At 26.1% G+C, this 21,879-nt stretch overlaps 1 protein-coding gene across 1 annotated transcript; it reads right to left on the bottom strand.

Moving 5' to 3' along the window:
* Positions 1-1,053: 1,053 nt before the first annotated feature.
* Positions 1,054-16,036, bottom strand: LOC129983860 (phosphatidylinositol 4-phosphate 3-kinase C2 domain-containing subunit alpha-like). Its single transcript, XM_056093525.1, has 3 exons — positions 15,943-16,036; positions 9,370-9,671; positions 1,054-8,131 (listed from the first exon to the last, which is right to left on the bottom strand). Exons 2-3 carry the CDS (start codon positions 9,551-9,553, stop codon positions 3,195-3,197), a joined length of 5,121 nt encoding a protein of 1,706 aa, XP_055949500.1. The 5' UTR covers positions 9,554-9,671; positions 15,943-16,036; the 3' UTR covers positions 1,054-3,194.
* Positions 16,037-21,879: the final 5,843 nt, after the last annotated feature.

Here is a 21,879-nt window from a genome sequence, read left to right as displayed (position 1 = left end):
TGCAATGTTCTAGTTTCAGGAGTCAATAACAAGTCCACCATGGCATTTTTTTCCCGGTAAAAATATTTTTCTTTGGCAATTTTTTTTCTGCAAAAAAATATATATTTTTTAGGATTAGTTGCTTAAAATTTCTTTTATTAAAAATTTGCATTGATAATTTTTATTAAATATTCTATATATATTCACAAATAATAAAATGGAATGAGATACTTAATCAAACATATATATAAATAGAAACAACAAAAAAAAAAGACATTTATACAATACATATGCATGATACAATATCAGAGCATGCATAAAATTATAAGATTAAATATTATATTTTCTTAATAGATTGTGATGATTGTAAATTATTTACATAAAATTTGCATGCATAATGCAACAATACAGGTATTAAGGGAAAAAATAAGCCACTTTATATTGAGTGATCCTCTCAATGGTTCAACTTGTACAGTAGCATCAATAATTTTTCCACAATTTCTTCTATTAAATCACAGTTTTAATAATAATAATAACTATGAAAACTTTCGTTTCCACAAATACAAAAAGAATTGAACACATTATTCTGAATTTGATCCCAAATGCTCTATGAAATAATTTCAAACCAAGTGATGATACTTTTCCATCAGCAGACACCAGCAATAACCAAGCACAAGAACTGACATGAATTATTACTTTAGATTGTTGTCATCAAATTATGTACAAAAACAAATTATCTTACACTAATCATCTAGTGTATATAAAGAATACACCCCTCACTATTTAAGGTTCTGTATTTGGTACATTTAGTGGTTATTTGACTGATGTTATGCTCATGGAAAAGTATTCAATTAAACTCATTATTCAATACCGTTAAATATTAAAATAAAAAGCAGAAAAATCCATAAATATAAAAATAAAAGATAAATTATATATAGAATATAATTCTTTTACAGTAGATATTTAAAAAATTAATACTTTGACATAAATATTAGATATAAGCTTATAAGTTTTTATCAAATTTTTTTTCAATTTTGAAACGAAATTTTCGTGCTGGCATTTTCTTTTTCAATATGTATATACATATAACTTAAAAAAAAGAAAAATAGTCAAACAAATTTTAGACTAGCGACTAAAAAAAATACAGCATAAAAATTTAAATGTTTTTTTTTAAATTTCATTCTTACCACTAAAGATTTTTGATAATTCTCTATACAAAGATACATTATTCTATTTGTTAATGAATTTGAAGGAACTATAATTATAGTAAATAAAATATGCAGGAAAGAGTAGAGAATGTAAGAAGGATAAGAAAAGCTGTTTACAAATTTAAACAATACATATATTAAAAAAGTCCAATACTTGATTTTTTAGTCAAACTTAGCTGATATATTTGAAGCGATTTGCATTTACTTTGCATTATTTATCAAACTTCATTAATGTATTTTACAAACTGAAATATAAACCCAGTCTAAAATTGAGGTTGTATGTGCATATATGTACTTATAATATTAAGACACTTTTCTATAATCCAACAAAAAAAATGTCACTAATTATAAATTTTAATCTAAAAGCCATTTTTCCATTGCCATAGGTACTAGTATACATATGTCTACAGCAAACTTATGTCATGGAGGAGATAACAGTATCATAAATTTTATAATTTAAGGTAATTATAGGATTTAGAGAGCATTTTGATAGCTGCTGGGCTAACAATATACATGGATATGCATTATAAAAACGTATTTAATTATATGAGTGATAGATTAAAGTATAGTACATTTATTAGAATTGTGGTGAGATTAAAGGAAAAAAAAAAAATGAGATGAAACAGAAATTTGTTAAATAACTACTTATTATGAACATCAAGGAATAAAAATCAGCTAGAATTATTTTGCCTAGTAATGCAATGAATATACTTGAAATAAATTTATAATTAAAGAAAACTAATAAAAGTTGAAACAAACACAAACACAATTGTTAACAGTTGAATTAATAAATGAACACCATCTTACATATAAAATATGAATTCTTTAAGAATAATACTTTTCAAGCATATCATATAAAGCTAAAAAATGACCAGCAAGTAACTAGCTATAAAAATATCATGACCATAAAAATAAATTTAAAATATATTTAAATTTTTTTCCAGAGATGAAATTTCTTCCCCTCAATTAGGATCCGAAACATATTTTTATACAATCATTACATATTTAAGTAAAATTCAAATATGTGTAATTTTTATATTAAATAAAAACTGCATTGATATTCTAAAACTCATTTTAATGATACAAACCTTAATATGACAATTTAGATATTACAATTCCAAATTAGTTTGGACTTTTAATGGTTTTTAATATTTTCATTTATATTCCACAAAAATTACTTTTACCTACCAGTGTAGTTACTGATTTTTATTTAAAAAGAATAGCTTTCCCCTTCCTTTGGAAATAATAAAAAGAATACTTTAAATGAATGAAAATTACAATAACCTGATTGTTGCTATTATAAAATATTAGGAAAGATTCTGATGGTATGAATTAATACATTATAAATTTATCACAATTTACAAAAGTAAAGACAAAAACATAAACATGAATTAAGTTTGATAAATATAAACAGATACAAATAAGAAAAGGTTTTTACACAACTTCAGTAAACATTAAATATCATTCAATCATTAAAAAAATCTACAAAAGACAATTCATTGTGATCTAATATAACTAAGATCTCACTAATATATAAAGCAAAATTAACAATTACTAAAATTACTAATTAAAAAATTAATTTCATGGAAAAAAACTTTGAAACTTCATTCTTTTTGGCAATATCAGAGCAATTTTCCTTAAAAAGTATTTAAATTTATTTACATCATTTTTAAAAAATGGGCCACACAAATTACTTATATATAAATGGACATTTTATGTACCACAGCATATAAAAATGCAAGGTAAAAATCACTCATGCAAAAAATTGGAGCAGCTGTATTATCGGCTTATACTATAAACAACAGATGAACACTCTTATATAAGAAGTGCATTTCTTTCAAATATACTTTCAATTTAAATAATGTGATTTTGCTAAAGCAAACGTGTTTAAAAACAGAATGCAACTAATAATTTAAGAAAAAAAGTAGCATCAATGAACCAAAAACCAATTCAGCCTTAAATTGTAACCAGGGTTAATATTCAACAATAATAATAATAATAAATCACTTAACTGCTATTGAATTGACCAAGAGAATACCACTGGGTGATTTCTTTACTTAAGTCATAATTCAAAGGAATAAGAACAGCACCGAGAAATTCATTTTCTTGAACTCTGTCATAGTCCCAGACTGAAACGTGAAGGGCTTTATGACGGACCACTTCTAATGGTAAGTTGTAAACCAGCATTTCCATAAAAGTTGGATGACAACTTTTTGATACGATTTTGGTTTTTCGCTTTGTTGTTTTATTTGGGTCAGGCAATAAATATGTCTTTACATAGGGGTCAGGAGCTGTACCCTTAGGAGAACTCAAATTTTTAGCATGCATCACCATAATAAACAAAGAATCCTTTTTATATACAGTTGATATTTTTATCTGTCCATGGATCTCTGTTAAAGAGCTACTTCGTCGCGATCGAGATGAAAAATTCCTGGCTTCGTTTTCTCTCTCCATACCTTCCTGATCTCGCAACAAAGGATGAAAAAACGAATATACTAAATCACAATGAGCTATTTCTTCAGCCATTGCCATTAACGAGTGCAAAAACATGCTCAATTCCATTTTACGTCTATCAGCAACTTCTCGCACATTAGTTCTACCCATTAGTGGATTCCCAGGCAATGGGTGGAATTTTGCCAGGGGAAACATCATACTAAGTTTCTGATGAAATTCAATAAATTCTCGATATGTTCTGTAAACAAACATGGAATCTGGCAGATTCTCTCTCTCAATTTTGACTACATAGATGTAATATTTTTCAGGGTCATACATTTTCTCGTATCCAATAACGTCAGCCCTCATAATCTTTCCATCCGTTTCTTTGGTATAAGTTTTAGGTATAAAAGAGAGCATAAATCCTTCATTGTGATCCCCTGTAAACCTTAGTTGAGCTAAATTGTGAATAAAAAAATTGAATTGCGTGAACCAAGATTTTAGACTTTCTTGTATCATTTGTGTAAAATGAACTGTTGCTTCAGCTTCAGACATATTGGGCAGCAAGGCTTTTTCAATATAATTCACAGCATTCATTGACATACCAGGAATTCCAGATGATATCATAAGTGAGAAAAGATTGAAGAACATATTCCTGTGACTTCTGATTATGTTAAAAGCTTGGCAACAAAGATCAATGAAATATTGAAATTTCTTAGAAGGTTTATCACCACCATTTATAACATAGGCCATGTCTGAGGTCAGAACAAAAGGTGTCCGGTCTCGTTTAATGTTACCAAACATTTGAGAATCACCTAAAAATTTACCAAAATCAATGTGGAAAATATGTCCTGATGTTTTCAACATTATATTATCATTATGTCTATCACAAATGCCTAATATGTAAGTTGCAACACAATACCCTGCACAGGACAAAGTGAAATTTTCAACTGCTTGCTGATATTCTAATTCTGAAGTATTGTATCTCTGCAACCATTCTGCTATGGAACGATCTTTGAAAGATCCAGTAAGTCCTTGTTCTGTCTGTATTTTGCGTAATGTCTCTGCCCCGGGAACTAATTCAACCATTCCTTTCCTAAATTCAGTAGCCACACAGTTAAAAGTTACAATTTTCAAGTCCAAACTTTCCTTCAACCACAGTTTATCCATAATGCGAATCATCTGTATTGTTATCATATCTTGTCGCAAATCATCTCCTACTTTGAAAATAGCTTCATTATTAGTTCCTGTCATCTCTGGAGTATGAAATGTTAGCCTTAAAGGTAAGGTATTTGATGTAAAGTATGAACATGACTTTACATCTACTCCACATACTTCCCAGCTGGGACTAAGAGGTAAACACGTAGGGTTTTCAACTAGCATATGGTGAGTTTTTTCTAGTTTATGGAACAGGATATTTAACCTCAAAGATTCTTTGGTATTTTTAATTGTATCAGCAATAGCTGATAGATCTTCAAGCAATGCTTCTTGTGAATTTATTCTCTCTCTCATTGCTTCACCAGCAATGGTAAGTAGGCTATTCAACATCAATTTCATTCTTGCTCCAGCTATAGGATCATTAACATTTTCTTTCAAAAGCCAGTACAAATGATGGGCAACTCTGACACTTGTTAAGGATCTTTCAAGGAGAAACCATGCAGTAGGAGAATCATCCCAAGCTTCATACCTCAATATTTGTACCATCTGAGGCAAATAATCGCAGAGCTCATCACTCACAATATCTTTCATCCAACTTATAGCAGTTTTTCTAACTTCTAAATTAGGAAAACAAGGCATTAAAAGGTGCAGTGATTCAACTGGTGATAATGGTGACCAAGCCTTTAATAAAGCATATATATCAGATAAGCATGCCCAGTCCCAACCATGTGCAGAGAGCAAAACTTTGGGTAATGCAATGGGAAATTGATGCAAATAATATTTTCTCTCCCATAACAATTCTTTCTCATCTGATAACAACGGTTTCAAATTATCTTTTGCAATTATTTCTTTTAAAACAGTTTGAACATGGGGTTCTAAATTCTCAAAATCACGCTTCTGAGTAGAAGCAAATTTATTATCAATAACAGGTGGAAACTTAACAACACATCCAAAATCTGGTAGTCGAACATGAATAAGTGAGCAATTTGAATCTGGATTTGATAACAATGGACCACTGTTTTTGGAAACTTCAGGTGGCCAAAATCCTAATAAAAAGCTACCCTGAGCTAGCATTCCCTCATAAGAAAACAAACGTATTCCACACCAGCCAATACAAGACTTGTTATTTACATTATTATTAGATTGCTTAGCATCATTCTGACTCTGACTAATTCCCCACAAAGTAAAATAGAGTACAGATTCTTTGGGCAATGTACACATCGATATATTCTCAAATTGTAACCATTCTTCAAATACTATTTGAGGGAAAAAACTCTTTGATTGTTTTGATTTTTTAGAAGTTACTGAGGTTAGCAGTAATCCACCATGGTAAATCTCACAAACTATGAAAAACTGTTCAAATGTCGATGTAATATTAGGATCTAGTCTATGTATTATACCAAGTTCAAAAAGTGGAGTATCTAAAAAATCTGTTACCATTTTTTCCTGAAGAGGAACATCAAGAGCTTCTATTTCAAAATTTACTCGAAAAGTTTTGGCATACATAACAAGTAACTCGTGAACTGCATTTTGCAAATGAGACAGGCTCAGTTCCAGTAATTGAAAAAAATTCAATAAATCACTTTCAGATTTTTTGCCTTTGGAATTACCTAAACTTCCCAGCTCTGGTAAAGTATCAAAGTCTGATTCAGCAGATTTATCATATAGAAGGCATACTCTAATAAAAGCTTCAACAGTATCGGTTATTTCTGAAGTTTCAACATGTGACAGCAAAGTACAAATGGCTTTCACAGCTTGGATAACTCCTTGTGGCTTCAGTGAATCTAAAGAATCAAACTTTAAGGCACTTGATTTTATCTTTTCCATTTCTTTTTCTAAAGTATCTAGCAGAATACTGATAGATTCATATGAAATGACTCCTTTCCTTAAGGAAGGAGCAATATCTATATATTTAAAATTTGAATCATTATTATCATCCTTTCTGGTTCTGGCAAAGGGTCGTTTTAAATCTTTAATGTCAGTTAAAGTCAAGCAAACAGGTTTATCAAATTTGTGACACTGATGAACATATTCATAGTCAGCTAGAGTTGAATGTGAAGTAAAGTATTCAGATAAGCCATGCACTTTTAAAACAAAATTATCCATTGATAAAGATGAAGCATTATCAAATATAGAACAAACCGTATGGCTGATTATGTGTTCCACACTAGTATTAACATCACATGTAAAAGATACAGGTCTGTCAGTATTAATTGATGAAATTATCAACTTGATGCTCAAAGAATCTTCTTGATTACTATCAAGTGATGGGCTTATAACCAAACCAGCATTTGTAACATGATCATCATATGAAAATTCTTGCCTCAACTTTCTGAGTTTGGCACAGAAAGCCTCAAATTCTTTTGAGAAATTATCAGTTTTATGGATTATTTTCAAAATGGAGTCAGATTTACCATTGCAATGATTAGACAAATTCACTGATTCAGAACAAACTTCCTTTGGAATAGTTTCAGAAACAACTTCTTTTTGAATAATGTCTGCCTTCGCCTCAAAAGGCTTAGGCTTGACTGAACAATCTACTAAATCAGTTGATTTCTTTTCAACAAATTCTACTTTCTCAGTTTTAGAAGAATAACTAACAGTATCAGCAAGAGGATCAAAAAGCTTTAAAATATCTTCACTGCATTTGCTACTCTGATTACTTTGATATTTCAATTCCTGGTCATTGCAATATAAATCTATCAAATTACTATCACTCCTCTTTTTCATAAATTTGTATATATCTTCTAAATTAGCTGGAGTATTATTGTTAGAAAACCTTTGATTGTGATTAATAACAGCATATGAAGTTCTGTTCATTAAATTATTTTCATTTGGCACTGAAAATCTTGCAGTAGATAATGCATTAATACCAAAATTTTGTGCAGTAATTGCATGATTACCAGTTGTTCCAGTAAGCACAGTTGAGTTGGGAATATTCGGAGCTGATTTACTGTGCAGAACCTGAAATCCTGGAAATGAAAACTCTTGCCCATACTGACTTTGGTATAAGCTGTTAGTAAATGCAAGGGGTTGAGCAGTCTGTGGTATTAGTGAATTGCAACGTTGGACATTATTAGATAAATAACTCCTAGTCACTGATGAACCAGAATTTCCAGGCACATTATTTTGGAACAAAGTAGTTGTCTTTGTCATGCTGTAAGAAACAGAGTTGAAGGAACTGCTAGTAAGACCAGATGAAAATCGACGCAATTCAGGTGATGGGTTCTTATACAGCTGACCACTACCAGGTGGAGGAGGAACTAAATTCAGTTCGTTAACTTCAAAAGTTGGCTTTTGTGTTCGTTGAAATGCATCAGCAGAGGGCCGTGGTGGTAAAGGAGGTGCATTATCTGAAATATTTATAATTAGATATCTTTAGAAACTTTTATAGTGATATTTTAAAATTATTTTAGTTTAAGGTTTTATGCTAAAATTTAGGAAGGTATTGCATTAACTGACTTTCACATAATAAATCAGTTTTAATATTTTAATGGAAATTATTAAACCGATCAACAATAAAAAGGAAAAAAAAAAAAAAAAAACTGCAGAAAATCTTGAATTTTTATTTGAAAGAAAAATAATTTAAATATCACTACAACAATATTGCCAAAGCACTTAATGGAAGGAGGTGCATTTTCTGTTCCCGCCTGATTATTTTTAAAACTAAAAACTTATTTACAATTTTATATTTATGAATACATATTACAACATAAATGTTAAAAATTAAGCATAAGATGATATCTACTAAATAATAACCTTTTAAAAAACACATTTTTGTTAGTTATAGATATATTTTAACATATTATACTTTTTGATCTTTAACTTATAATCAATTATAGTAAAATTTATTTTTCTAAAGTGTATCATTAAGAGGCCCCACTTATATGAAATCAAAATTTAATCGATTGATTTATTGGCTATCATGATATTTATCATGTAATTGAGAATACACATATGCACCAAATTTTAAAACTCTAACAAACCAAGAAGTAAGTAAAAAATGAATAACAAAATCCTACTTTTAAACTATGAAATGTCAACTTGATTTGTCTGAAAAAGAGCATTAGTTTAAATTTAAAATGAGAATTAAGATCTATATAAATGAATTCATAAATTATACCCAAAAAGATTGCTTTTAAAATAAATTATAAGCTTTCTTTTAAACAAGAGAAATTGGAAAATAAAATAAAAAGATCCCCTTAAAGGAGAAAATTTTATATTTCAGATATATATTTCTGAAATATTAGATTTAATATTAGATCAGCATACAAACAATACTTTCATTTATTAACTACTACTTATTAATTTACAGATAATGTTAATGCAATCAAAAATATTATAACATAGATATATTATTTTAAGAATCCATATAAATAAACAGAAAAAAAAAAGTAATGACCTGCTCTCTTAAAGTTTATATACATATGTATTCTTAATATTTGAAAAAGAAGTTAACATAATATATCAAATTAATTAAGAAAGTTATCAAAGAACATGTTTTCAGGTACAGTTAAAGAGATATTAAATAGAATCAAAATGATTGTGAAAAAGATCCAGATAGAAATCTAAACAAAACAGCATGACTCACCACTCTGTTGTATGCTATCACAGAATACTGATGAGAAGTTGTCATTAAAACATGTCTTTGGCTGAGAATCACTACTAGAAAACAAATTCTGACTGTCAGATCGCCATGAATGTGGGTCAGTAACCACATTACCTCTCAACCATGAATCAGAACCACCTTTGGGAGGAATAGGAGGGGCAGCCATATTCTAATTCATGTGTACTCTAGCATGTCATTGTCACCTGCACCAGTTAACTTAAATCCTCTCTTGAATGGGAACACAACAGATGACCACACATCATTCTTTTTTGGAAATATTTGCCCTTTGAAAAATGAAAGAAAAAAAATGAGACTATTGAACCATCACATAATAGTTAAATTTGCATCAAAATTTACTTATTGAAAGGTCTTTTAATCAAGATAATATGTTGTATAAAACTAGAATGAAATTAGTTTCTTCCTTCATATACAGCATAAAATTTTATGATTTATTTCATTAATGTAAAAATATAGCACAATATAAAAAATGATAGAATTTATGATGCCAATAATAAGTATTTGTAATCTTTTAAATAAATTCTTTGCAGAATTATTTAAACTTATAAAATTATTGATACTTACTTATAAAATATACTTTTAAAATTATAATTTTTATAAAAATGATAACTCTTTATCAATAAAAAGAGCAATGCTAACATTCAAAATTACTACTTTATTAAAGAAATTTTTTTGATAGACTTATTTAAATTTATATTTATCAAACTATAATTTTTATAAAAATAACAGTTCTTTATCAATAAAAAAAACCAATGCTAATGTTCAAAATTAATAGCTTTGTTAAATTTTTTTATAAATTAATCTGGAATTTAACATTTTTTACACGTCAAAAAATCTCTTTGAAACAGAAATATGTAAAAGAAAAAATGTTTGAAAAATAATTAAATAATTTAATTTAATTATTATGAATTATAAATTTAATTTATAATTCATATTTCTGGCAAACTTAAATACATCATATAAAAACTGATTTCAAAAGAAAAAAAATAAATAAGAATTGTAAATAAGGATAAATTATTTTCAATATACAACAAATATAGCAGAAAAATGATTTCAAGCATTACTAATACACAGATTAACATTTCCTACCAGACTGTGATGAACAGTTTGTTAAGTTGCAATAATGATGTATATTTTTAATCAGATTTTATGAGCTTTCATTACCTGACCATCTTCTAATACAGAAACTGAATTTTTATTTATCAATGGAATGTCCCTCATTATACATCATCTACAACATAAAAGTGTTGTTTCCCCTTACAGATGATTGTGTGATTTTATTATTGATGACTATTTTTGACTTTATTATTTTGTTACTGCTTCAAATAAAACAGAATCATTGCCTGTAATTTTTGATATAGAAAGTGGAAACAAAAGGGTGATAAGGCATAAAATGAAAATATTTCTTATCACAGGTTAAAATTGTTTGCAAAAATATTCGATATAATGACAAATCAATGCATCAGTAAACATTTTAAGATCTAAAAATTCCCAAGACTTAATTTTAAATGATAAAAATTAAGCTAGAATTTATAAAATAAATAAAATCTAATAAAATATGTACTTAATCATGTATCATTTAAAAAAATTATAAATACAAAAAATAAAGACACTTGCACAGTAAGCTTTATTTGGTTACAAATACTGAAAACTGAATGAGGAATGTTTATAAGCATCCAAGTTGGAGCATAAAATTGAATATCTAAGGGGTTATATGAAGCTCATGAACCCAAAGGTTCAAGATTTCCATTCATTGATTTTGCTGAATGTAGTGTCATATGGTTACTTTTCAAGAAGTTAAAAATTTAAAAGTATAACATACTTGCAAAGAAATTTTATTAAAAAATAAGCATGAAATGTAAGAATTTGTTGATACAAAATACAAAATTAAATTTTTAATTAAAGTCTTTTTAAGACAATACAGTGTTTACTTATAAGTAATTTAGTTTTCATCTTGAATCTAAAATAGAGTACAAACCTGCCCTTTAATCAGATAATAATTTTTAAAAATCTAAATTAAAAAAATGTGATGGAAAACTCTTTTATTAATTGGTTTTGTCAGAATAATATTTCTTAACTTAATTTGGATATTTACAGTTCTTGTCAATTTTCATATATAATATTCCACAAATCAAAACTTAACTGCATTTAAAGAATGATTTTATTTATGCATGTCTATCTTACAAGTTGAATTAAAACAAAATTTATCCTGAATGTTCTTTGTTCCTTCCATTTCTTGATTTCCTTCTTGATTATGTACTTAAAAAGAAAAAAAATAAGATAAAGTTTTTAGGCAAGCATACTTTCTGTAAATTGTTAATAATGTTTCACAAAACAGACTGTTGGAACAGAGCTACAAAAGTTTGTTATTTACTTTTGGGATAATAAGTACTAAATAAGAAAGGATTTTCTAAACTTTTAATTAGATTTCTAATTAATATAAAATTCATCAAATTTTTAATATTTTTCCTCATTAATTTCAAAACATTACTAAATAAAAAAAAAAACTTTTTTTATGATGCTAATTAATTTAAACACTTTTCCCTTTAGTTTCAGGAATTTTTTTAAAGTTTTTTTAAACACAGTTTTTAAAAATGCATTTTGTTATTTTAACGAAATTCAAATCAATTTTGTTGTTTTGACAAATTTTTCACGTAATATTATAATTAAAAAAAGATTTCTTTCTTTGTTATTAACTCCAAAAATAGAATTTTCACTTTTGATTTAAAAAGATAATGTTTTAATATAATAGAAAAAAGATAATATTTTTAGGCTGGGGTCATTTTTGTAAATTGTATGCTGTAAAAATTGTGCAGCAATGGCCGATGTACAGAATGCAATGACTGATGTAATCAAGCCTTTATTTATTTTTTTGCCTACTACTCTTGAAAGATATAAAATAAAAATAAGTGAAGATTTTCATTTGTCATACATACAAATAGACAAATGAATGGATTATTATTATTTTGGAGCTTACCACTACAATACTACTTTTCCAATCTGTTCTAATACTTCAAATCAAAACTCAAATTTGTACATATAATGTTCATATATTATATGCATATTCAGCTGAATTATAAATTGTAAAATTTTTCACACCCTGTAATTATTATATTTTATGTTATTTATTTACTTTGTTCTAGAAATAGTTTCTACTGTCTGTTTCTATTTATTTTTTTAACAAAATGAACATGCAAAAAGGAAACACAGTGTGTAATTATTTATTATTAATTAAATATTTGCAAAATAAATTTAAAAAAAACCTATTTAAGTGCTTATGCTTTGTGTACACATTATTCACTTCACAATATCTGCTGTAGTTTTTAATGAACATGCAAGTTTGGTATTTGAAATTTATTAAAACTTAATATCAGTACTAATTGTCAAAATGAAGATTCTACTTAGTAAGAAGATAAATTTCAAATTAGTGCAAAATATAAAAGAAAAAAGAATGATTTGAAAATGATAAATTCATTTAAGGGTACAAACATAAAAATTGGAAAACTTATTAAAAAGCAAGAAAAGTAAAGAAATTTTAAAAGTAATTTATAACACTGGAAAGCCAATAGCCATATATATATATATGTAAAAAAAATAAAACAATGTTTTTTTTCCCCCTACAGAATATTAGACTCTAACACTTAAGTTTAAAATAAATTATAAATATTTATATAAATTTAAATGTCAAATAATAGGTATAATTAATGGGTAATGGTCATGATTATTTAATTAAATAAGGGAAAAAACAACAAGCCTCTCTTATAATGAATAAAACAATATATATTTAAATAATGTAAGAATATTTCATATGCTGTAAAATAATAAATTAAGCATTTTAACATTTTATTCTAGGATGTAATAACAAAATAAAATTCTCCAAATCATTTTCATTCTTTATGGTAATACTGATAGAAAATAAAATGAGTAATATTATGAATTATCTTTTTGTATAATACACTAAGAGATACATACAGCATAAATATAGATTGTTGCACTATCCAAAAGACAGCAATTAAGAAATTTAATGCCAATGATAAACTAAACTGAACTACACTATAAACATTAAACGGAATAATTTCCATCCATTATGGAACTCTAATAGCATAATTTAAAGTTAATAAGTTAAAACATTACTTTCTTAAAAAAATACTTTTAAAAATTAATACCCATCCTGCATTTTCAAACTATTAGTCCCTAAATTCAATTTGCATCTGAATATATCAAAGGGAACTATCAATATTAAAACCTATTAAAATCAATAGTAATATTCAGTTTTTCCAAAATAGTCAAATTCTTTGATCCATGAAATTTATTCTTCTTCAGAGAAATTTTGCATACAGAGAGAATACATTCAGAACTCTCCAAAACTCACCAGTTACCTTTCAAAAAGTAATTCCATATTCATCAGATACATTCTTAATTTTTTTCATTTAAGAATTCAGCAATTTTTATTAATTTTCAGTTATTTATTCAGTTTATTTCAGCTCAGTTAAGAATTTTTATTTTATATATATTTAAAGAAATGTACTTAATTTAATCAGTTAAATTTGACATTAATCCAACAATACTTTATTGTCAATTTATTTATTTTTACAATATTTTCCAATACCAGTAATATTGAAGCAAAAATTTATACTATTTTCCTTTAACAAGAAAGATAAATTCTTTACTTTTTATCAAATATTTGACAGCATAAACAGGTTTTACTCTTAAAACTGAAAGAGTACAAAGCACTTAATAGTAACTTTTACTAGAAAATATTTGATTGCTTTGACCTTTCTGAATACTAACAAAGATAAGGGAAATCCTTTAAAATATTACAAAAATTTCAAAAATTATATAAAATCTTACAGTACAAGAAATTTTTACATTTAAATGACATTCTTGAAATAGAAAATTTAATTTAAACAGTGGAATTGGTTATAAATTTGTAAACTTTCCAACTTATATTTTACTTTTCTATTAAATGAGATTGGAAAGTATAAATCAGGAAAAATATGGGATAAGTTTAAATGCAATAATATAAGCTGTAAACTTATGAAAATCAATTATGTGATCCCACTGATATTACTTTCATTTAATTTGTAACATTGGAAAGTAAGATTACACTAGAAAATAATTTAATGACAGTGTTTGGGAAATAAAGATATATTAATAAAACAATTTTTTATGATTAAGATTTTAAGTGAAATTTTTAATCTATATCTTTGGAATATAGTTTTTTGTCTATGGATTCCAATAAAAACCTATAAGCACTATTTTGTAACTAAAAGCTAGTTTTTCTATGAAATCAGCACTGATGTTTTTAATGAGGGTATAAATTAAAAACTAATTTAATCTAGTCTAAACAAAAAAATAAAAATTTTTCATTTAAAATATATTAAATTCTATACGATGTACATAAAATTCTTTTCTGGTAAATTTTTAAGCTTAAAAAGAGGAGGAAAACGGTGTTACTAATCTTGAAACTCATAAGCTCATCACCTTTTTAGTTCATACCTTAAAGAAGATTATAGATTTAAGAAATATTATTAAAGTACTATACTTTTTTTTCTTCTTATTTTTTAAAAATTCAATCATTATTATTATTTTTAGACGTGAGCAGAATTCTTATAATAAATATTACAGTTTTAAAAATCCATATTTTTAAAATTGTAATTAGTTTTCAAAAATATTTAAGGTCACTAATGTATTAATCTTAATATTTTCATTTTAAAAAAATCTGCAAGTTTTAAGAGAACATTTTAAAAACAACACTAAAGGAAATTATACAAATTAGAATTGTCCCTATTATGAAGACATTCACAGAACTATTTATCAATATCTGTATCTCAAAATCAGGTAAAAGTGAAAGCAAAATAAAAGGGCTGATAATAGAAAACAGACTTTGTCCTTGTCTAGAATACATTCATGCTCATATTCTTTTTTCACCAGTACAATAAGAAACTTACTATATATATAATGTTACAAAGAAGAGTTAAATCTTAAAAAATAATAACCCATTTTATTGAAAAGCATTTTCACAACAATAAATAATTATACAGAAAATCCATTTTACATGACAATAGAAAAAAAAATGCTACAAATAAATACTAATAAGTTTGAATGTGCTCAATAATACTAATATTTTATTGAATTTAAAATAAATACACGAAAAAACTATAAATTCGATTCAAATATAAAGGCCTCAAATATTACCAGGTATGAAATCAAACTACTTAAATTTGTAAAATGAATTCATATTTAAAAATTTCAAGAATTAAAATCGAAATATGATGGAGTTATTTTCAAATGATATACAATCTTTAATATCACCTATCTAGGTCTGTATTAGTATAAATTAATATCAATTTAAAAATTGAAATGAAGAATGCTCCGTACACATGCAACTAAAGTGATCACTTTCACTTTTTGACACCCTCTTAACAAAAGATTTCACTTAATATTTGAAAAATTTAAAGAAAACCTAAACGTTATTAAAAATACTTTTTATATTTAAGCATCAGAAAGAAAAATAAAAAATAATTTAAACTTTACCCTGACAAACACATCGTCAAGTATTCGATTCTTTATTGACAAACAACGCAAATTCATCAGATGGGATGTGCAGCCACCAATCAGCTGAGTATCATATATCTTCTAATCTCCATCCTTTAAAGTGAAAGGCGCCATATCAATATAGGAGTTTCATTTTTAAATCATCTGCAAAGTTAACTTTTGCACAAATTTTGCTTCAAACTTTTAATTAATAAAATTTAAACATTTATCAATTTAAACATAAAAAAAATCGGAAGCAAAATAGCTAATAAGTATTAATGACAGTAAATACCCTAAGCATTTGTATAGTTCCCAAATTAGAAATTATAAGGTTTATGATTTCAAATAAGAAAAATTTAAGGAAACAGTTATCGTTTTGAGACATATTCGTCATTTTTTTGAAGATATAATTATCAAAATGCCTGAATTCTTGTTTGTGCTTTACCGTTTCCAGTCAAAACTATTTCTGGCATCAATCAAAACTATTTCTAACTGTTTATCAGTATTAGTAGTATATATTTGAAACGTATGTCAGAATTTTATTGGATAATTTAAATCAACTTTCTGATTTACATTTTGCGTTTGTAGTACAGCCAGTGAAATTCCAGTGTCCAAAGTAAGAGTTTTATGAACTTCTACTTCTTTCTCTAATAGGAAACGAGGTTTATGGAGAACTGAAAGGAATCGATTTTTATGTTGTGAATATCATCTCTGCTTAATGAGATGGTATTGAAATAGGGTAGAGTTAACCGGAGGACGTATTGGAGGATCAAGCTAGGTTCCAATTAGTGCCTGTAGACGGCGCCAGCAGTCTACAGCCATCTATAGGCGCTAACAAGAACTATCCCAATTGCAGGATTAGCTATAATAGGGGTTATAAGATTTGGCAAATAAGCGCATTTGTGGCGAACTATGCCAATCTTTTTCTTTTCTTATTATGCGATTTTGTTTTTTCTTTTATTCCGCCAAAACTTGGAATCGTCAAACTGTTTCGTTTCTTTTACTCTTTCTGAAACTTTACTCGTTTCTTTTACACTCTTTCAGAAATTCATCTGATAATTTTTTTATTTTAAATTGATTTTGATGTAAATAAATTCTTTATTATTATTAAAATGTATTTATTTATTAAGAATTTTTTTGTCATTTGTTAAAAATTATTATTTATTAAATAACTTATTGAAAATATAAATGTATTTATTTATTATTTTTTATTTATTTTATTATTGTATAATTATTTTTCATTTGAAAGAAAACATCTCCAACAGGCGAAAATAATAGAAATAGTTTCATGCGAAATTTGAATAAATAAATGCTTTTATGTTATTGCGATTCGAAATAATATTTGACTGCAAGGACTCTCCATATAATATATATATAAATTTTTTACTAAATGCAAATTTTTTTTCTAATAAAAGAGAACGTGCGCGTGTGTATGCAGAGAAGAATAAATATGTTTTGGAGGGTAGGAAAGTGTAATGTTTGGTAAAGTAATTTTTTAATTTTTATTATTTAAAAACAGCAAAAAAGTTTGAAGTTTTTCTGCAATAACTTTCGAAAATGTTTCCAAATTAAAAAAAAGATTTTAATTCATCTTTAAAATAAAAGTATATTTAGAGATATCTTTTTAATTATAAAATCTTATAATATTCTTTATTTTAACAAATTTTTAAATTTTGATTTACAGCAATATTGTAAATGAAAGACAAATCATTTTCATTTTTCAATCAAAGCTGAACGATTTTTCTTTATTAAAAAATATGAGGTAAAATTATTCATACTTTTAATATAATAAAATTTATAGGCTGGCATGCTATCAATAAATTGCATCTTTCGAGGCAGGTTGTTGGACTTAGAGCTTCCAAATTTGGCTGGCAATTAGCTATTTCTTAGATAGCAATATTAAGAAATCTTGTTTCAAAAATTAAATTAAAATTTTAATAAAAAATTAACAAAATTCCAACATTTTCTTTATAACTTCAAAATATATCGCTGACCAAAAACATCTTAAATTTTTTTTAAAAATTAATTTTTCAGTTATCTTTTTTTTTTTAACTCCATTTAATATTTTATTTCTTTGATCTTAGTATTTTTCAAAATACTTTAAAACATATTTTTCAAAAAATTTTTTCATTGGTTTAACTATACTTCTATATGAGCACATTGCAGTGATATTCAATACAATTTTATGCACATATTATTGTCATTTTAATTTTTTTAAAGATAATATAAAACTAAACAATTAAAATCTATAATCTTGGCTTTCTATAATATTTTGGATGAAGATTCAAATCTACTTTATTATTTTCATTTCTCTTATTTATTTTTTATTTATTTTATTTCATTTATTTTAGGTTAACATAAAATTAAAAATTAGGTATAACTGGAGCATCATCTTTTTTTTTTTTTTCCTAATAAAATACAGTTGATTTTTTTATTTGACCAGCTTTTTATGGCTTTTTTTTATCATTCAATAAAAAGCAATTTTAAAAATTAACTTTCTATTAGTTTTAATATATTTACTTCTTAGCTCAATCATTAAATAAGTCCTCTATCAACTGCAAGATAATTCTTTTCGAAGGTTATGTTAATTATTTATATATTATAGTTTGCTTAAACAGTAATTTTCATAAAAAACTAAGAATTAAAGAAGAATTAAACTAAAATTAAGTATTAAAAAAAATTCTTATAAACAGTATTTTTTATAATAATTTACAACTATATGTAACTTGTTATTATTTTTTTTTTTTTTTTGCAATTCATGCATTAATTTAACAAAAATTAAATTTATTGCAAATACTTTAATTGACATAATTAAAATAATACTAAATGTATGATGGACAGACCAGCTGGTCACCGAAAGCAGCTGGTACATCCCTAATTATTTCGATTTCGTTTCCAAAGTATACATCTAACAATAATCATCATTATAATGTAAATGTGTTTTCAATGTGAAACAAAACAGTCTACTTATATCATTGGGGAACGCGGTGTTTATTTATTAAATAGTTAGCTAACATTAGAGCTCATGTTTCTTCTTGGGCTCTAGCCATGTCATACATGGAATACCTGCTTAGTTATGCACCGACTCCTCTTAAAATCCAAAATTAATATTTATTGACTGATTCTCTATTTAGCATTTATGTTCAGCTGCCGGGTATGCGCCTATATTGTTATATTAATGTTGAATGTGTAGCATGGACCTTTAATTGTTCTATAAATTTCTACATATCTTTTCTAATCAACTACTATTCTTTGAATAATCTACATTTATTCTCTGAAAATGTAATGAACTTGCTTGTAGATTATTTGATGAAAATAAGCTGGAATGTATAAACCCCTTCAAACCCATAATGGGATTTATGATATTTGATTTTATCAAGTAAATTCTTCCAATCAGACTTCAAATCTTAAGAAATAAAAAATTCAATTAAATTTGCATCAAAAACTATTGTTATGACTTTTTCAAACGCTATCAATAGAAGGATATTCGAAAACCTATCAGGAAAAATGATAGAAAAAAACCATGAAGGAGACCGAAGTGGAGCAGTTCTCTTAGTTTTCGGAAAGGAGACATCCTACAATGGCAAGCATCTTAAAATTCAAAACATTATCTTTTTAATGATGAAAAAATTTTTGCCATATAATTTATTTTTTATTTTTTTAAAAAAGTTTTTAAGTTTATTTTACAGCATTGTATTTTATTACTGAAGAGAAACTGAAACCATTTACATTGTTGCTCCTAATACCTCATCTTAGCCTTTTCCCACTGATATGACCAAGATATGAAGGTTTGGTTTATTTTCCCATGTTAAGTTGACTTAAATATGAGGCATGCTTTTAATAATTTTTCTATGTATATTTTGTTATATTATATAAAAAAAAAAGTTCGCCCTTTTGTGACCAAAACTGAGTGAATTATGACAATTTGAATGTCACTGTTTTATAAAAACGCGGAACTCCATTGACTGCCTCGAAGATACAAAATCAGTGCCCTGAGTTTCCCCAAGATTGATCAATCTAAAATAATTACATTTTTGATTGTCCTAAAATAAGGATATTCAAGGCTTTATAACTCGGTCAGATTTGCCGCAAAGATGGAAACGTTAGATGGTCAAGATTATTTTACCGAATAGGATTCCTAGGTCTGAAGGATCGTATAAAATTTAGACTTCATAATCGTTTACAGAAGTACTTTTTTAATTGAAATAAAATAAAATATTACGTCATTTAAATCTTTTAGAAAGCAAAATTAAAAATAAAATTTTATGACGAGACCAAAGAAAATATTATTGAATTATGTTTTTATTTAATTCATAAAATATGTAAATATTCTGTAATACAAATTAGATATTAATTCTAAACTCATATATTTTTTAAAGACTTGTTTGGTTTTTAAAAAATGTATTTATTGAAGTTTTATCAATTCCGGCTTCAATTTCAAGTTTACATTTTACGGGAGCTCATAGAAAATTAGAGAAAGGCATCGAAGAACGAACAGAATAAGGAAAGGCTTCTATAATAGTATCGGTGATATGTTTATAAAAATTTGAAGCTTAAAAACATTTTGCTTGAGAATCTATTAAGAGAGCAAGTTACATAAAATATTTAATTGAAAAGCAAATGTTAATTCTAGGCAAACCAGCTAGTTGCCAAAGGGGAATAGTAACAATAATTTAAAAATTAAAAAAAAATCAATTAATTTTTTTTAAAAATCTGCTTTTAATTCACTAATTAGAATATCTTTTAAAAAATGTTTTTTTTACAAAAGTTATTTTATATAACTGGTAAAAATTGTCTAGAAATAAGTATTATAGAAAATAGTTTCAGATTAGGCCTCGCGTTTTCTAAGACCAACCCTGTAACAAAGGTACTAGAAAGTATTATTATAAAATATTCTTTAAAATATTTTCAAATATTTAATTAAAATATGAAAAGAAATTACACAGAAATAAAATTGATATCACTGAATAATTAATATTTTGAATTTTAAAATGGCATAAGAATGACTTCTATGCAACAATACGCTCCGAAGTTATTGAGACGAAGGGTTAAAACGTCAATAAATTTTTAAAGAAAAAAACCTATTTGCAATTTTAAAAACTTTTCTTAGTGAACATTTATTATTCAAATTACGAACCAACTTTCGGTCGAACGGTCTAGCCTTCAGAAATCTCGAATATGTTTTTGCCTTATAAATGTTCTAACTTAATTCAGAGACAACATCCAATCTATAAATTTAATCATGTTAAAATTTTTGTAAATAATGCCACATCCTTTTCAGAAAAATTAGACATATCAACCGAATGAAAAATTGAGCCCAATAAAAAAAAATAATAAAAGAATAAATAAAAATCGATATTTTAACTTGAATTTATTTTTGCAAACGATTGCCTTTATTTGAGAAGCTACTTTTAAGCGATTTCTTTCTTTGATGAATACAATACCAAACAAGAAAGAGGAAAATATAAAACTCATGTTATTAAAATTTTTTGGTTAAAAATCTTGATCATTAAGCAGATTAATAAAAATAATAAAAATTTTGCTATATGCTGCCTTCCAAATAGCTCTTCTCGGTCCTTTTTAATGAATATTAAATCAACAGAATAACGTTAGAGTAAGATGCTGATACCCGTTCGTAATTTCAGTCTTACTGAAGAATAATATAATTATTAATGTGTTTATCTACGTGTTAACATGAGTTACAAGACAGACTGCCGCCCCAAAGATTAACATTTAGCAAACGTGATTTAGAGGATAAAAATGTGTACTTTTAGGCAATTTATCAAAATTTACAACTATAATTTTAATTAATCTCTCTCTCTCTCTCTATATATATATATATATTTATACATACTATATATTGAAATAAAACTCATTCGACATGGTTGTATAATAAATGGTTTTGTCCATTATTGCTATCAAAACATTAACTATATT

The sequence above is a fragment of the Argiope bruennichi genome, chromosome 9 (assembly GCF_947563725.1).
Source record: "Argiope bruennichi chromosome 9, qqArgBrue1.1, whole genome shotgun sequence".
NCBI lineage: Eukaryota > Metazoa > Arthropoda > Arachnida > Araneae > Araneidae > Argiope > Argiope bruennichi.
This window is presented reverse-complemented; position numbering and strand designations above follow the sequence as displayed.